General features: G+C 51.1%; 1 protein-coding gene across 2 annotated transcripts in view; it reads right to left on the reverse strand.

The window, feature by feature from the left end:
* Positions 1-13744, reverse strand: part of LOC122554907 (angiotensin-converting enzyme 2-like) — an 83063-nt gene that overhangs the window by 25962 nt on the left and 43357 nt on the right. For both annotated transcript variants that reach the window (XM_087993065.1, XM_087993064.1), the window contains exons 11-14: positions 13061-13159; positions 10544-10666; positions 9255-9433; positions 2942-3000 (exon numbers count right to left, since the gene is read on the reverse strand). In XM_087993065.1, coding sequence (XP_087849191.1) covers positions 2942-3000; positions 9255-9433; positions 10544-10666; positions 13061-13159 — 460 coding nt within the window. The remainder of the gene's footprint in view (positions 1-2941; positions 3001-9254; positions 9434-10543; positions 10667-13060; positions 13160-13744) is intronic.

The following is a 13744-nucleotide window of genomic DNA, read 5'->3' on the forward strand; positions in this document are numbered from 1 at the left end:
TCTACCCTGTTCACTCACCCACTCCTATACCCACTGTCTACCCTGTTCACTCACCCACTCCAATACCCACTGTCTACCCTGTTCATTCACCCACTCCTATACCCACTGTCTACCCTGTTCATTCACCCACTCCTATACCCACTGTCTAACCCTGTTCATTCACCCACTCCTATACCCACTGTGTACCCTGTTCATTCACACACTCCTATACCCACTGTCTACCCTGTTCACTCACCCACTCCAATACCCACTGTCTACCCTGTTCAATCACCCACTCCTATACCCACTGTCTACCCTGTTCACTCACCCACTCCTATACCCACTGTCTACCCTGTTCACTCACCCGCTCCTATACCCACTGTCTACCCTGTTCACTCACCCACTCCTGTACCCACTGTCTACTCTGTTCACTCACCCACTCCAATACCCACTGTCTACCCTGTTCACTCACCCACTCCTATACCCACTGTCTACCCTGTTCACTCACTCACTCCTATACCCACTGTCTACCCTGTTCACTCACCCACTCCAATACCCACTGTCTACCCTGTTCACTCACCCACTCCGATACCCACTGTCTACCCTGTTCACTCACTCACTCCTCTACCCCTGTCTATTCTGTTCATTCACCCACTCCTATACCCATTGTCTACCCTGTTCATTCTCCCACTCCTATACTCACTGTCTACCCTGTTCACTCACCCACTCCAATACCCACTGTCTACCCTGTTCACTCACCCACTCCAATACCCACTGTCTACCCTGTTCAATTACCCACTCCAATACCCACTGTCTACCCTGTTCACTCACCCACTCCTATACACACTGTCTACCCTGTTCACTCACCCACTCCTATACCCACTGTCTACCCTGTTCACTCACCCGCTCCTATACCCACTGTCTACCCTGTTCACTCACCCACTCCTATACCCACTGTCTACCCTGTTCACTCACCCACTCCTATACCCACTGTCTACCCTGTTCACTCACTCACTCCTATACCCACTGTCTACCCTGTTCACTCACCCACTCCAATACCCACTGTCTACCCTGTTCACTCACCCACTCCGATACCCACTGTCTACCCTGTTCACTCACTCACTCCTCTACCCACTGTCTATTCTGTTCATTCACCCACTCCTATACCCACTGTCTACCCTGTTCATTCACCCACTCCTATACCCACTGTCTACCCTGTTCACTCACCCACTCCTATACCCACTGTCTACCCTGTTCACTCACTCACTCCTCTACCCACTGTCTATTCTGTTCATTCACTCACTCCTATACCCACTGTCTACCCTGTTCATTCACCCACTCCTATACCCACTGTCTACCCTGTTCACTCACCCACTCCTATACCCACTGTCTACCCTGTTCACTCACTCACTCCTCTACCCACTGTCTATTCTGTTCATTCACCCACTCCTATACCCACTGTCTACCCTGTTCATTCACCCACTCCTATACCCACTGTCTACCCTGTTCATTCACCCACTCCTATACCCACTGTCTACCCTGTTCATTCACTCACTCCGATACCCAATGCCTACCCTGTTCACTCACCCACTCCGATACCCAATGCCTACCCTCTTCACTCACCCACTCCTATTCCCTCCTATAAATTGCTGCTCAGTGGTTGGCACATCTGCCTCACAGCACCTGGGATTCTGTTTTGCTTCCAAACTCGGACAACTGTGTGTAGAGTTGCACATTCTCCCTGTGTCTGCGTGGATTCCCCCTGGATGGAGAAAGTGAGGACTGCAGATGCTGGAGGTCAGAGTTGGGAGTGTGGTGCTGGAAAAACACAGACAGTCAGGCAGCATCCAAGGAGGAGGAGAGTCAACATTTCGGGCAGAAGCCTTTCACCAGCTGTTTCCCCAGGGTGCTCTGGTTTCCTCCCACATCCGAAGATTCAGGTTGGGTGGATTGGCCACACTGAATTGCGCCCATAGTATCCAAGAGTGCAGATGGATTAGCTATGGGAAATGCAGGGATAGGGTGGGTCTAGGTGGGATGCTCTTCAGGTGGGCTGAATGGGCTTTCACACTGTCAGAATTCTAGGTTGTGGCTAGTGGAGTCTCACAGGGATTAGACTTGGAGCCTGAAATATTTCACATCTATACTCATGACTTAAAGAGATACGTTAGCTTGGAGGCACATTTGCTGATGACAAAAAGATGTGCAGGAAAACAAGTTGTAAGGAGTCGAGATAGAGGAAGTGAGTGATGAAACATTTCACAGATGTGGGAAAGTGGGGCGTGGCCAGTGGGTAAATTGAAAGTAGAATATTATCTAAATGGGGAGAGACTGTGTGATGTTGCAAGACGTGAGTGGTCTTGCACGAGTCACATAGAGAGAGCAGGCAGGCACAGTGAGTCAGTCGGAAAGGCAAATGCATTTTGGCCTTTACGGCAATGAAGTGAGGTATCCTTCCATTGCTGTACATTGGTGCAGCACTATGTACAGATTTGGTTTCCTTATTTCGGGTGATGTGTGTCGGAGCAGATGCTGGTATCTCTACTGAAAATAACAAATGCTGGAGACCACGGCATCAGGGACCGTGCAGGGAGAGAGAGCAAGCTAACGTTTCGAGTCCCTGATGAAGAGACCTCTCGACTCGAACTGTGAGCTTGCTCTCTCTCCCAGCATGCTCCCTGCTGCTGGTATCTCTGGTGAAGGAGAGGTCCACCTGCTTTGGAAGGGGTTCAGATGCTCTCTTCTGGGATGAGGCGATTGTCGTCCGAAGAAAATGTTACACTCTCTGGCGCTGAGAGAGGGAATCTTAAAATCTGCTCTTGTGGGGGAATCTCAAATGAGGCGGCACCATTAGATCAGCTAGCATCTTACTGATTGGTGGATCAAATCTAAGGAGTTTGTATGACCTGCTCCTGACCCTATGTTTATTATCATAATCTTATGAAAATAAAATCAACCTTACAGCATTTTGTCCAAGGGCTGCCTTCAAACTAATCCGCACTTTAATCGCATCCTTTTTATCTGAAAATAGAAAGAAGGAAGATAAAGAACCACCAGTTTGATTCAGAATCAAGCACAAGTGCTTGAAAATTAACTTTAAAGTCTGAAACATACATTTTTATAAATGCAATGATCCATGATTTATTTATTTAAAAGCACAGCGTGCTAAACCCTTTCATCGCTGCAGCCATTACATTAACCAGAGCGTTTGTGGTCACTCCCACAGTGAAAGTTTGGAACCATCTTCGCCTTTCCCAGTTCCCTTTGGTTAGCTCAATTCCCCTTACTAGTTCTAACCTGCCTCCCCCTGATCTGAGTCAGGGGCACATACATTAGGACCAGGAGTCGGCACTCATCCACTGGTCTTCCCCTGCAATCTCCTGCCAGCACACCAACCCCCCTCCCCCTCACCTCCCTCACCTCCAAACAGTCCTTCCAGGTGAGACAGAGGTTCACCTACCTCTCCTCCAACCAAGTTTACTGCGTCTGGTGCTCCTGATGTGGTCTTCTCTACCTCGGGAAGACCAAACGTATACTAAGGGAACGTTTCGCCGAGCATCTCAGCTGGGCATGTAATGGCCAGCCTTATCTCCTGTTTATCACCCACTTCAATTCCCCTTCCCACCACCCCCAACCCCCCCCCCACCCCACCCCACCCTCTGCCTCCTCCACTGCCACAGTGAATCGGACCGCAAATTGGAGGAACATCACTTTGTCTTCTGCTTGGGCAGCCCACAGCCCAGAAGACTCACCTTTGAGTTCTCCGATTTCAAATAACCTCCCTTCCCAGCATCCCCCCTGTTCCTATCTTCCATTCCTCTCATCGGCCAACCAGGTCATACCCTCTACCTGGGTTCACCTATCACTACCTCACCACCCCTTTCCTCAGAGGACAACTCACCCATTCTGGGAATTAGTCAAGTGAACTCATTTCATCAAAGTTTCTGGATTTCCAGCCTCTCCAGTAGCCTTGGTTTCAGTCAGCCTACTTGGAGACCACGCCTTTGCACCCTAACCATTGGATTCCCCTTCTTAAACCTCTGACTGGTCACTCTTCTGTAAGATATTCTGTAAAACCTAACGCCTTAACCAAACTTTTCCCTAATTCTTGAATGGCTTAATGTTATCCATCGCTTTTTAACCCTTCTGTGGAAGTGAGGTGTTCTCTTATGTTAAAGGGGCTATATAAATATTAACTTGTTGTTACATTAAACATCTTCGCCTTTAATGGTGCTCACTTCCATAATTAAATGTGTTCACGATGGGGAACCAGGAGGTGTCAGCCATTCCAGATGATGGTGGCCTGTACGAACGTTTCTCATTCTCTCCTTCAGCTCTTTGTCCACTACACTGATCACTGTCCTGATACCTCACTGCGCAAGTGTGTGGGTGTGGGTGGGCGTGTGTGAGTGTGGGTGGGTGTGGGTGAGTGAGGGTGGGTGTGGGTGGGTGTGTGTGGGTGGATGTGGGTGTGGGTGGATGTGGGTGGGCGTGTGTGGGTGGATATGGGTGGGTATGGGTGTGGGTGGGTGTGTGTGAGTGTTGGTGTGTGTGTGTGAGTGTGGGTGGGTGTGGGTGAGTGAGGGTGGGTGTGGGTGGATGTGTGTGGGTGGGTGTGGGTGTGGGTGAGTGAGGGTGGGTGTGTATGGGTGTGGGTGGGTGGGTGTGGGTGTGGGTGAGTGTGGGTGGGCGTGTGTGAGTGTGGGTGAGTGAGGGTGGGTGAGGGTGGGTGTGGGTGGGTGTGTGTGGGTGGGTGTGGGTGTGGGTGGGTGTGGGTGGGCGTGTGTGGGTGGGTATGGGTGTGGGTGGGTGTGTGTGAGTGTTGGTGTGTGTGAGTGAGTGTGGATGGGTGTGGGTGAGTGAGAGAGTGTGGGTGAGTGTGGGTGAATGACTGTGAGTGAGGGTGCGTGTGGGTGGGTGTGACAGAATGTGGGTGAGTGTGGGTGAATGAGTGTGGGTGTGTGTGAGTGTAAGTGGGTGTGTGTGGGTGTGTGTGTGAGTGTGGGTGGGTGTCTGCGAGTGTGGGAGGGTGTGGGTGGGCGTTGGTGGTGTGGGTGGGTGCGTGTGATTGTGGGTGAGGGTAGGTGAGTGTGGATGGGTGTGGGTGAGTGTGTATGGGTGTGTGAGAGTGTGGGTGGGTGTGGGTGAGTGTAGGTTGGTGTGGGTGAGTGTGGGTGAGTGTGGGTGAGTGTGGGTGAGTGTGGGTGAGTGTGGGTGGGTGTGGGTGGGTGTCTGCGAGTGTGGGAGGGTGTGGGTGGGCGTTGGTGGTGTGGGTGGGTGCGTGTGATTGTGGGTGAGGGTAGGTGAGTGTGGATGGGTGTGGGTGAGTGTGTATGGGTGTGTGAGAGTGTGGGTGGGTGTGGGTGAGTGTAGGTTGGTGTGGGTGAGTGTGGGTGAGTGTGGGTGAGTGTGGGTGAGTGTGGGTGAGTGTGGGTGGGTGTGGGTGAGTGTGTGTGGGTGTGTGTGAGTGCGGGTAGGTGTGGGTGGATGGGTGTGTGTTTGTGGGTGAGTGTGGGTGGGTATGGGTGAGTGTCTGTGGGTGTGGGTGAGTGTAGGTGGATGTGGGTGAGTGTGGATGGGTGTGTGTGAGTGTGGGTGTGTGTAGGTGGGTATGAGTGTGGGTGGGTATGGGTGTGGGTGAGTGTGGGTGGGTGTGTGCGGGTGTGTGTGGGTGGGTATGGTTTAGTGTGGGTGGGTGTGGTTGAGTATGGGTGGGTGGGTGTGGGTGGGTGTGAGTGAGTATGGGTGAGTGTGGGTGGGTGTGGGTAAGTGTGGGTGGGTGTGTGTGGGTGGGTGTGGGTGGATGTGGATGAGTGTGGGTGGATGTGGATGAGTGTGGGTGGATGTGGGTGAGAGTGGGTGATTGTGTGTGAGTGTGGGTGAGTGTGGGTGTGGTTGTGTGTGGGTGGCTGGGTGTGGGTGGATGTGGGTGAGTATGGGTAGGTGTTGGTAGGTGTGGGCAGATGTGGGTGGGTGTAGGAGAGTGTGACTGAGTGTAGGACATTGTAGCTAGTTGTGTGTGAGTGTGAGTGAGCGTGAGTGAGTGAGTCTGAGTGTGACTGAGTGTGAGTGAGTGTGGGTGAATATGACTGCGTGTGCATGGGTGTAGGTGAATGTGGGCGATTGTGGGTGAGTGTGGGTGAGTGTGACTGAGTGTGACTGAGTGTGACTGAGTGTGACTGAGTGTGGGTGGATGTGGATGAGTAGTGGTGTGTTCAGGTGAGTGTGGGTGAATGAGTGTGGGTGGGTGGGTGTGGGTGGATGGGTGTGGGTGGGTGTGGGTGAATGTGACTGAGTGTGGGTGAATAAGTGTGAGTGTGGGTGGGTGTGGGTGGGTGTGGGTGAGTGTGGGTGAGTGTGTGTGGGTGTGCGTGAGTGAGGGTGAGTGAGGGTGAGTGAGTGTCAGTACGGGTTGATGCGGGTGAGTGTAGGTGAGTGAGGGTGGGTGAGTGAGGGTAGGTGTGGGTGAGTGAGGGTGAGTGTGGGTGAATGAGTGTGAGTGTGGGTGGGTGTGGGTGTGTGTGTGGGTGTGGGTGGATGAGTGTGGGTGAGTGTGGGTGGGTGTAGGTGAGTGAGGGTGGGTGTAGGTGAGTGTAGGTGAGTGAGGGTGGGTGTGGGTGAGTGAGGGTGAGTGTGGGTGGGTGTAGGTGAGTGAGGGTGGGTGTGGATGAGTGTGGGTGAGTGAGTGTCAGTGCGGGTTGATGCGGGTGAGTGTAGGTGAGTGAGGGTGGGTGAGTGATGGTGGGTGTGGGTGAGTGTGGGTGGGTGTGGGTGAGTGTGGGTAGGTGAGTGTAGGTGAGTGAGTGTCAGTGCGGGTTGATGTGGGTGAGTGTAGGTGAGTGAGGGTAGGTGAGTGAAGGTGGGTGTGGGTGGGTGAGTGAAGGTGGGTGTGGGTGAGTGTGGGTGGGTGTGGGTGAGTGTGTGTAGGTGAGTGAGGGTAGGTGAGTGAGGGTGGGTGTGGGTGAGTGTAGGTGAGTGAGGGTGGGTGAGTGAAGATGAGTGTAGGTGGATGTGGGTGAGTGAGGGTAGGTAAGTGAGGGTGGGTGTGGGTGAGTGTGGGTGGGTGTGGGTGAGGGTAGGTGAGTGTGGGTGGGTGTGGGTGAGTGTGGGTGAGTGAAGGTGGGTGTGAGTGAGGGTGGGTGTGAGTGAGGGTGGGTGAGTGAGTGTGGGTGAGTGTAGGTGAGTGTGAGTGAGGGTGGGTGTGAGTGAGGGTGGGTGTGGGTGAGTGAGGGTAGGTGTGGGTGAGTGAGGGTAGGTGTGGGTGAGTGTAGGTAGGTGTGGGTGAGTGAAGGTGGGTGTGGGTGAGTGTAGGTGAGTGAGGGTGGGTGAGTGAAGGTGGGTGTGGGTGAGTGTGGGTGGGTGTGGGTGAGTGAGGGTAGGTGTGTGTGGGTGAGTGTGGGTGGGTGTGAGTGAGTGAGGGTAGGTGAATGAGAGTGGGTGTGGGTGAATGAGGGTAGGTGAGTGAGGGTGGGTGTGGGTGAGTGTGGGTGAGTGAGTGTGGGTGTGTGTGTGGGTGAGTGTGGGTGAGTGAAGGTGGGTATGGGTGTGTGTAGGTGAGTGAGTGTGGGTGTGTGTGGGTGAATGTGGGTGAGTGAAGGTGGGTGTGGGTGTGTGTATGTGAGTGAGTGTGGGTGGGTGTGGGTGAGTGTGGGTGAGTGAAGGTGGGTGTGGGTGTGTGTATGTGAGTGAGTGTGGGTGTGTGTGGGTGAGTGTGGGTGGGTGTGGGTGAGTGAGGGTAGGTGAGTGAGGGTGGGTGTGGGTGAGTGTGGGTGAATGAAGGTGGGTGTGGGTGTGTGTAGGTGAGTGAGTGTGGGTGTGTGTGGGTGAGTGTGGGTGAGTGAAGGTGGGTGTGGGTGTGTGTATGTGAGTGAGTGTGGGTGTGTGTGGGTGAGTGTGGGTGGGTGTGGGTGAGTGAGGGTAGGTGAGTGAGGGTGGGTGTGGGTGAGTGTGGGTGAGTGAAGGTGGGTGTGGGTATGTGTAGGTGAGTGAGTGTGGGTGTGTGTGGGTGAGTGTGGGTGGGTGTGGGTGAGTGAGGGTAGGTGAGTGAGGGTGGGTGTGGGTGTGTGTGGGTGAGTGAAGGTGGGTGTGGGTGTGTGTAGGTGAGTGAGTGTGGGTGAGTGAGTGTGGGTGTGGGTGAGTGTCGGTGAGTGAGTGTGGGTGAGTGTGAGTGTGGGTGAGTGAGTGTGGGTGGGTGTGGGTGAGTGTGAGTGTGGGTGAGTGTGAGTGTGGGTGAGTGAGTGTGGGTGTGTGTGGGTGAGTGTGGGTGAGTGAAGATGGGTGTGGGTGTGTGTAGGTGAGTGAGTGTGGGTGTGTGTGGGTGGGTGTGGGTGGGTGTGGGTGAGTGAAGGTAGGTGAGTGAGGGTGGGTGTGGGTGAGTGAAGGTAGGTGAGTGAGGGTGGGTGTGGGTGTGTGTAGGTGAGTGAGTGTGGGTGAGTGAGTGTGGGTGTGGGTGAGTGTCGGTGAGTGAGTGTGGGTGAGTGTGAGTGTGGGTGAGTGAGTGTGGGTGGGTGTGGGTGAGTGTGAGTGTGAGTGTGGGTGAGTGTGAGTGTGGGTGAGTGTGAGTGTGGGTGAGTGTGAGTGTGTCAGCCAAACCTGATCTGGATTACCAATGTCAGGCTTACGCCATACAGAATCATTCCAAAATGTTTTTATTTATTCCTTCCAGGGCATCACTGGCAAGGTAGGCATTTTCTGCCAGTCCCTAGTTGCTCTTGAACTGAAAGGCCATTTCAGAAGGCAGTTAAGCATCAACCACCTTGGGCACCCATTACTTATGCCCAATGTGGTTGACTCTTAACTGCCTTCTGAAATGGCCTTTCAGTTCAAGAGCAACTCGGGACTGGCAGAAAATGCCTACCTTGCCAGTGATGCCCTGGAAGGAATAAATAAAAACATATTGGAATGATTCTGAATGGCTTAAGTAACCCTGAGGTCTCTTCTCACTCAGAATCATCTTCCACCACTGAGTGGTCCCTCTCTCCTCCTTAGCCTCTCAATTTGAATGGTCCCACCATTCTCTCTTGTTCAGGGTCATAAGAAGTAGGAGCAAGATGTGGCCACTTGGCCTGCTTGAGTTCGCCCCCTCATTCCAACCTCAACCTCCACTATCCTCCTCAACCCTTCACCTCCCCCGTCGACCGAGAGGAGAAAAATTTTGGCGAAGCGTTGGAAGCTGTCACAAGCCGCCATTTTCTAAAATTCTTTCCTCACGTTTTAATTAAAAACAACAAAATTGTCCCCAAAGGGATGGCTAACTTAGTGGGTTCTCGACTTACATGGGCTCCAGTTGACATCCCACCCAACGGTCCGGCCATTCTCTGCGTTGTTTTTCTTCAGCCAGACATACAAGGGTTGGAAATAGTTGAGCAGTGGCGTGGAATTCATTCTGGTTTGAGAGGTTACCTTCTCGAGAGCTCTCGTCCAGGATTCAGACTTCCCTAATTTCAGCATATCACTGCACGAGAGAGAAAACAAGGCAACTAGATCAGACTGCCCGCCTCCTGCTTTGTCACTTCCTGTAAACACTGAAGGAGCCAGAACTGAATAGCTTCTGTGCACGGTATCTGTCTCAATCTTACAGCCGATGAGCTGAACGCAGTGAAGAATGATGTCACAAATTATCTTGTCACTCAGTTGGACGCTCGTGACATAATCGCACATTGTGTAATAACAAATTTGCATTGATGTAGGTTTTTTTTTAACTAGAGGAAAGCCTGAGATGCTCCACTGATGTGAAACCATTCTCGCAAAGCTGACCCGAGCTCAAAGCAGAGTTGGCAGGCTCTGAAATCTGGCAATGGCTTAATTGTTCCATTGACTCTGCACAACAACATCTGGGATAAAAAAGCACCGATCAGAGCATTGAGTACAGGAGTTGGATTGTCATGTTACAGCTGTACAAGACATTGGTAAGGCCACATTTGGAGTACTGCACCTAATTCTGGTCGCTCTGTTATCGGAAGGATGTTATTAAACAGGAAAGAGTGCAAACAGGATTTATAAGAATGTTACCAAGACTGGACGGTTTGAGTTCTAAGAAGAGGCTAGATAAGCTGGGAGCTTTTTCCCCTGGAGTGTGGGAGGCTGAGGAATGGCCTTATCAAGGATAATAAAATCATGAGGGCCATCGATAAGGTGAAGAGCCAAGGTCTTTTCCCCGGGGTAGGGGGAGTCCAAAATGAGACGGCAGGTGAAAGGGGAGAGAGTTAAATGGGACCCAAGGGATAACCTTTTCACACAATAAGTGATGTGCGTATGGAACGAGCTTCCGGAGGAAGTGGTTGAGGCATGCGCAATTGCAACATTTAGAAGGCATTTGGAAAGGTAGGTGGATAAGAAAGGTTTAGAGGGGTATGGGCCAAACGCAGGCAGCTGGGGCTAGCTCAGTTCAGGAAACCTGGTCGGCTGGGCTGAAGGGCCTGTTTCAATGCTCTGTGACGCTTTGATTTTTATCCGATCTGATTGCTTTACGCAGTGACTCTGGCACGTTGCCTGGAATTTCCTGAGTTGAGTGTCCTTGTGTTACGCCAGATACAACAGGATGGGCAAGGAATTGAAAACTTGCCTGAGCTTCTTGCCCGCTTCTGTGGAGTTGGTGATCGCACATTTGTGCAGTTCTCCTTTGTGGCCAGCGACTTTACACAGCGCTTCGTGAAACTGGAACTGGTAGATTGTCCTTGTGTAGTATCTAAAGGGAAGGACAGGGAAGGCGTTATCGTAGACTGCAAGGGAACAGTAGCCCACAGTAACCAACACGTTCATCAGCTGCAGTGTGCACTGGGGAAACACGCCAATCCCTTACAATAATCCACCCTCAGGGCCCAGCAACTGGGATTTCTCTGCTATTATAGGAGGTAGAAAAGATTCAGGGGAAGGAGAGTAGTTAGCACTGCTGCCTCACACAGCCAGGGACCTGGGTTCGATTCCACCCTCAGGAAGCTGTTTGCATGGAGTTTGCACATGCAAAGTTGCCCATGGTGTGCAGGTTAGGTGGATTAGCCATGGAAAATGCAGGGTGAAAGGGTCAGGGGGGATAGGGTTGGGTGGGTTGCTCTTCGGAGGGCCAGTGTGGACTTGATGGGCCGAATGGCCTGCTTCCACACTGTAGGGAATCTACAATTCTATGACTAGAACATGACAGTATTCCAGGAGCATTATTCCTTTAAGGAATAGGCTATTTAGCCTGCTCTGCCATTCACTAGGATCCAACATTCCTCATGGAGAAAGTGAGGACTGCAGGTGCTGGAGATCAGAGTCGAGAGTGTGGTGCTGGAAAAGATCAGGCAGCATCTGAGGAGCAGGAGAGCCAACCTCACCGCCCCGTGTCTGATCACTTCAACTCCCTCTCCCACTCTACCGAGGATATGCAGGTCCTGGGCCTCCTCCATCACCACACTCTCATCACCCAATGCCTGGAGGAGGAATGCCTCATTTTTCGTCTTGGGACCCTCCAACCACACGGCATCAATGTGGATTCCACCAGTTTCCTCATTTCCCCTCCCTCCACCTTACCCCAGTTCCAACCTTCCAACTCAGCACCGCCCTCATGACCTGTCCATCTTCCTTCCCACCTATCTGCTCCACCCTCCTCTCCGACCTATCACCTTTACCCCCACCTTCATTTACCTATCACACTCTCAGCTACCTTACACCCACCCCCACCCCCCCCCCCCCCTTCCTATTTATCCCTCCACCCCCTTGGCTCACAAGCCTCATTCCTGATGAAGGGATTTTGACCGAAACGTCGGTTCTCCTGCTCCTCGGATGCTGACTGACCAGCTGTGCTTTTCCAGCAGCACACTCTTCGATTCTGACCTCCAACACCTGCAGTGCTCACTTTCTCCCTGATCAACAAACCTATCTATCTTAGTCTTAAATTGATACAAAGACTCTGCCCCATAGCAGAAAACCCACAATTCTCTCCCCAGAAAGCTTATTACTTTGATAAAGTAAGCACGACCAGTGATGTGGGGTTTGCATCCATGAGGGTACCTTTACTTAATGTGACAATGCTCACACCATCCTTCATAAAATGAGAAACTAGGCTCAAACAGCATAGTGTTGAAGGATACGACAGATGTTTATTACATATTAAACAAAAGTATCGTATTCACAATCACCCACATGACTTGCCAAGTACTATGCTGTTTGGTTACAAGGAAAACATGCTTCCATTAGTGCGTCATGCTTTAAGTGATCCGAGTTAAGATGGAGTCTGAGATCTTTCTACCCTCAGGTTGCTGCTACAATATAGCGGTGATTTCATGAGCATATCTCTTAAAGATACTCTGAAATACTGACCACCAGACAGAACTCAATGGCCAGTGGGGAAAGGGGATGGAATTGAGAGCAGACCTCAGCTCAGGTCAGATGCCCTAGGTCTCACAGGCAGGTAATGACTTTTCATTCATTACCCTATTGGATAGACAAAGAGAAGCTGAAAATGACAAATTGTCAGGAGGGGTATTCTCCTGTCTGGAGGGCGAATGGGGTCAAGGTGTGCAGTCTCTGAATGAGAGCTAGACCATTTTGAATTGAGGTGAGGAGGAACCTCTTCTTTCAGAGGGTGGTATATCTTTGGAATTCTATACCCTTAAGGTGTGCGCAGGCTCAATCATTGAGTATATGCAAGAGAGATAGCAACGGATTTCGAGATATTAAAGGTATCGGTGGATTTGGGATTGAGCTCCTATCAATGAGCTCCAAACTCCTATTCTGCAACTGTTATAAGTCACCAAAATGCATGTTTATACATTGAACTGTGTTCTTGCAGTGAGCTACACTCACAACATCATGGAATATACATCCCAACAGTCTGGGGAGTGCTCGCTCGAACATCCAATATCGAGAAAAGAAACCATGTTGATAATGTTTGAGAAATATTTGGACAGCAGCGTGTTTTCACAGGCCACATCTACAGTCATGGAGACATCAAGGTTAACCACGATAAGTGAATGGCTCACGTTTCAGCCAGAAATCTGACGGACTGCTTTCAAGTGACCCCTACCACAACAGTTGCTAATACCAGGGAAGTCTCAGTTCCCACACTGGTGGTGGACACTGCAGGGGAGTTTACACGTACCTGATGAAGGAGTAATCATTGGAAACATGGTAGAGAGCGGCTGGATCGCAGTAGGTTTCATCGTGCGGTAGAGGCTCAACAACACCAACAATCCTCCGCCTAAGAAGAAGAACAAATAATGAGATTCCTCACTGAAAGAGATTTCCACTCCCTGACCCTTCCTTATATCTTTGTGTTGTGTCCCTTCGCGCAGTTATCCCATATTCTTTCAGACGCTGTTATAGAATTAGCTTCCATCACTCTTTCAGGCAGTGCACCACCGATCATAAACATTTAGTCTACGAAATCTCCACTCTGTGTCTAGTGATAAATTATTCTGACTCTGGTGTCCTCTGGTTGTCGACACTGGTGTCAGTGAAAACAATTTCTCCTCAGTTCTTTTCCCAAAATACTTCACAATCTTGAACCTCTTTATTAAATCTCCCTGTAACCTTCTCGGTGATAAGGAGAATGGCCTTCAGCTTCTCCAGTCATTCCAAAGACTCGAGAGCCCTGTCTCTGGTTTTGATTTTATAAGTTTCCCCTTCTGTACTCTCTCCAAGGCCTTACCCTCCTTCTTAAACTGCAGTGACCAGAATTTGATACAGTATTCCAGCTGGCCAGTATTTAATCTTGGTTCAGTATAACTTCCCTTCCCTCAGAATCTGTTTAAAATTGGATCGCATAGACTCTTTGACAACATCT

This window comes from Chiloscyllium plagiosum, unplaced genomic scaffold (genome assembly GCF_037043375.1).
Source record: "Chiloscyllium plagiosum isolate Xiang-an unplaced genomic scaffold, Cpla_swu_hap1 HiC_scaffold_12, whole genome shotgun sequence".
In the NCBI taxonomy this organism is placed as follows: domain Eukaryota; kingdom Metazoa; phylum Chordata; class Chondrichthyes; order Orectolobiformes; family Hemiscylliidae; genus Chiloscyllium; species Chiloscyllium plagiosum.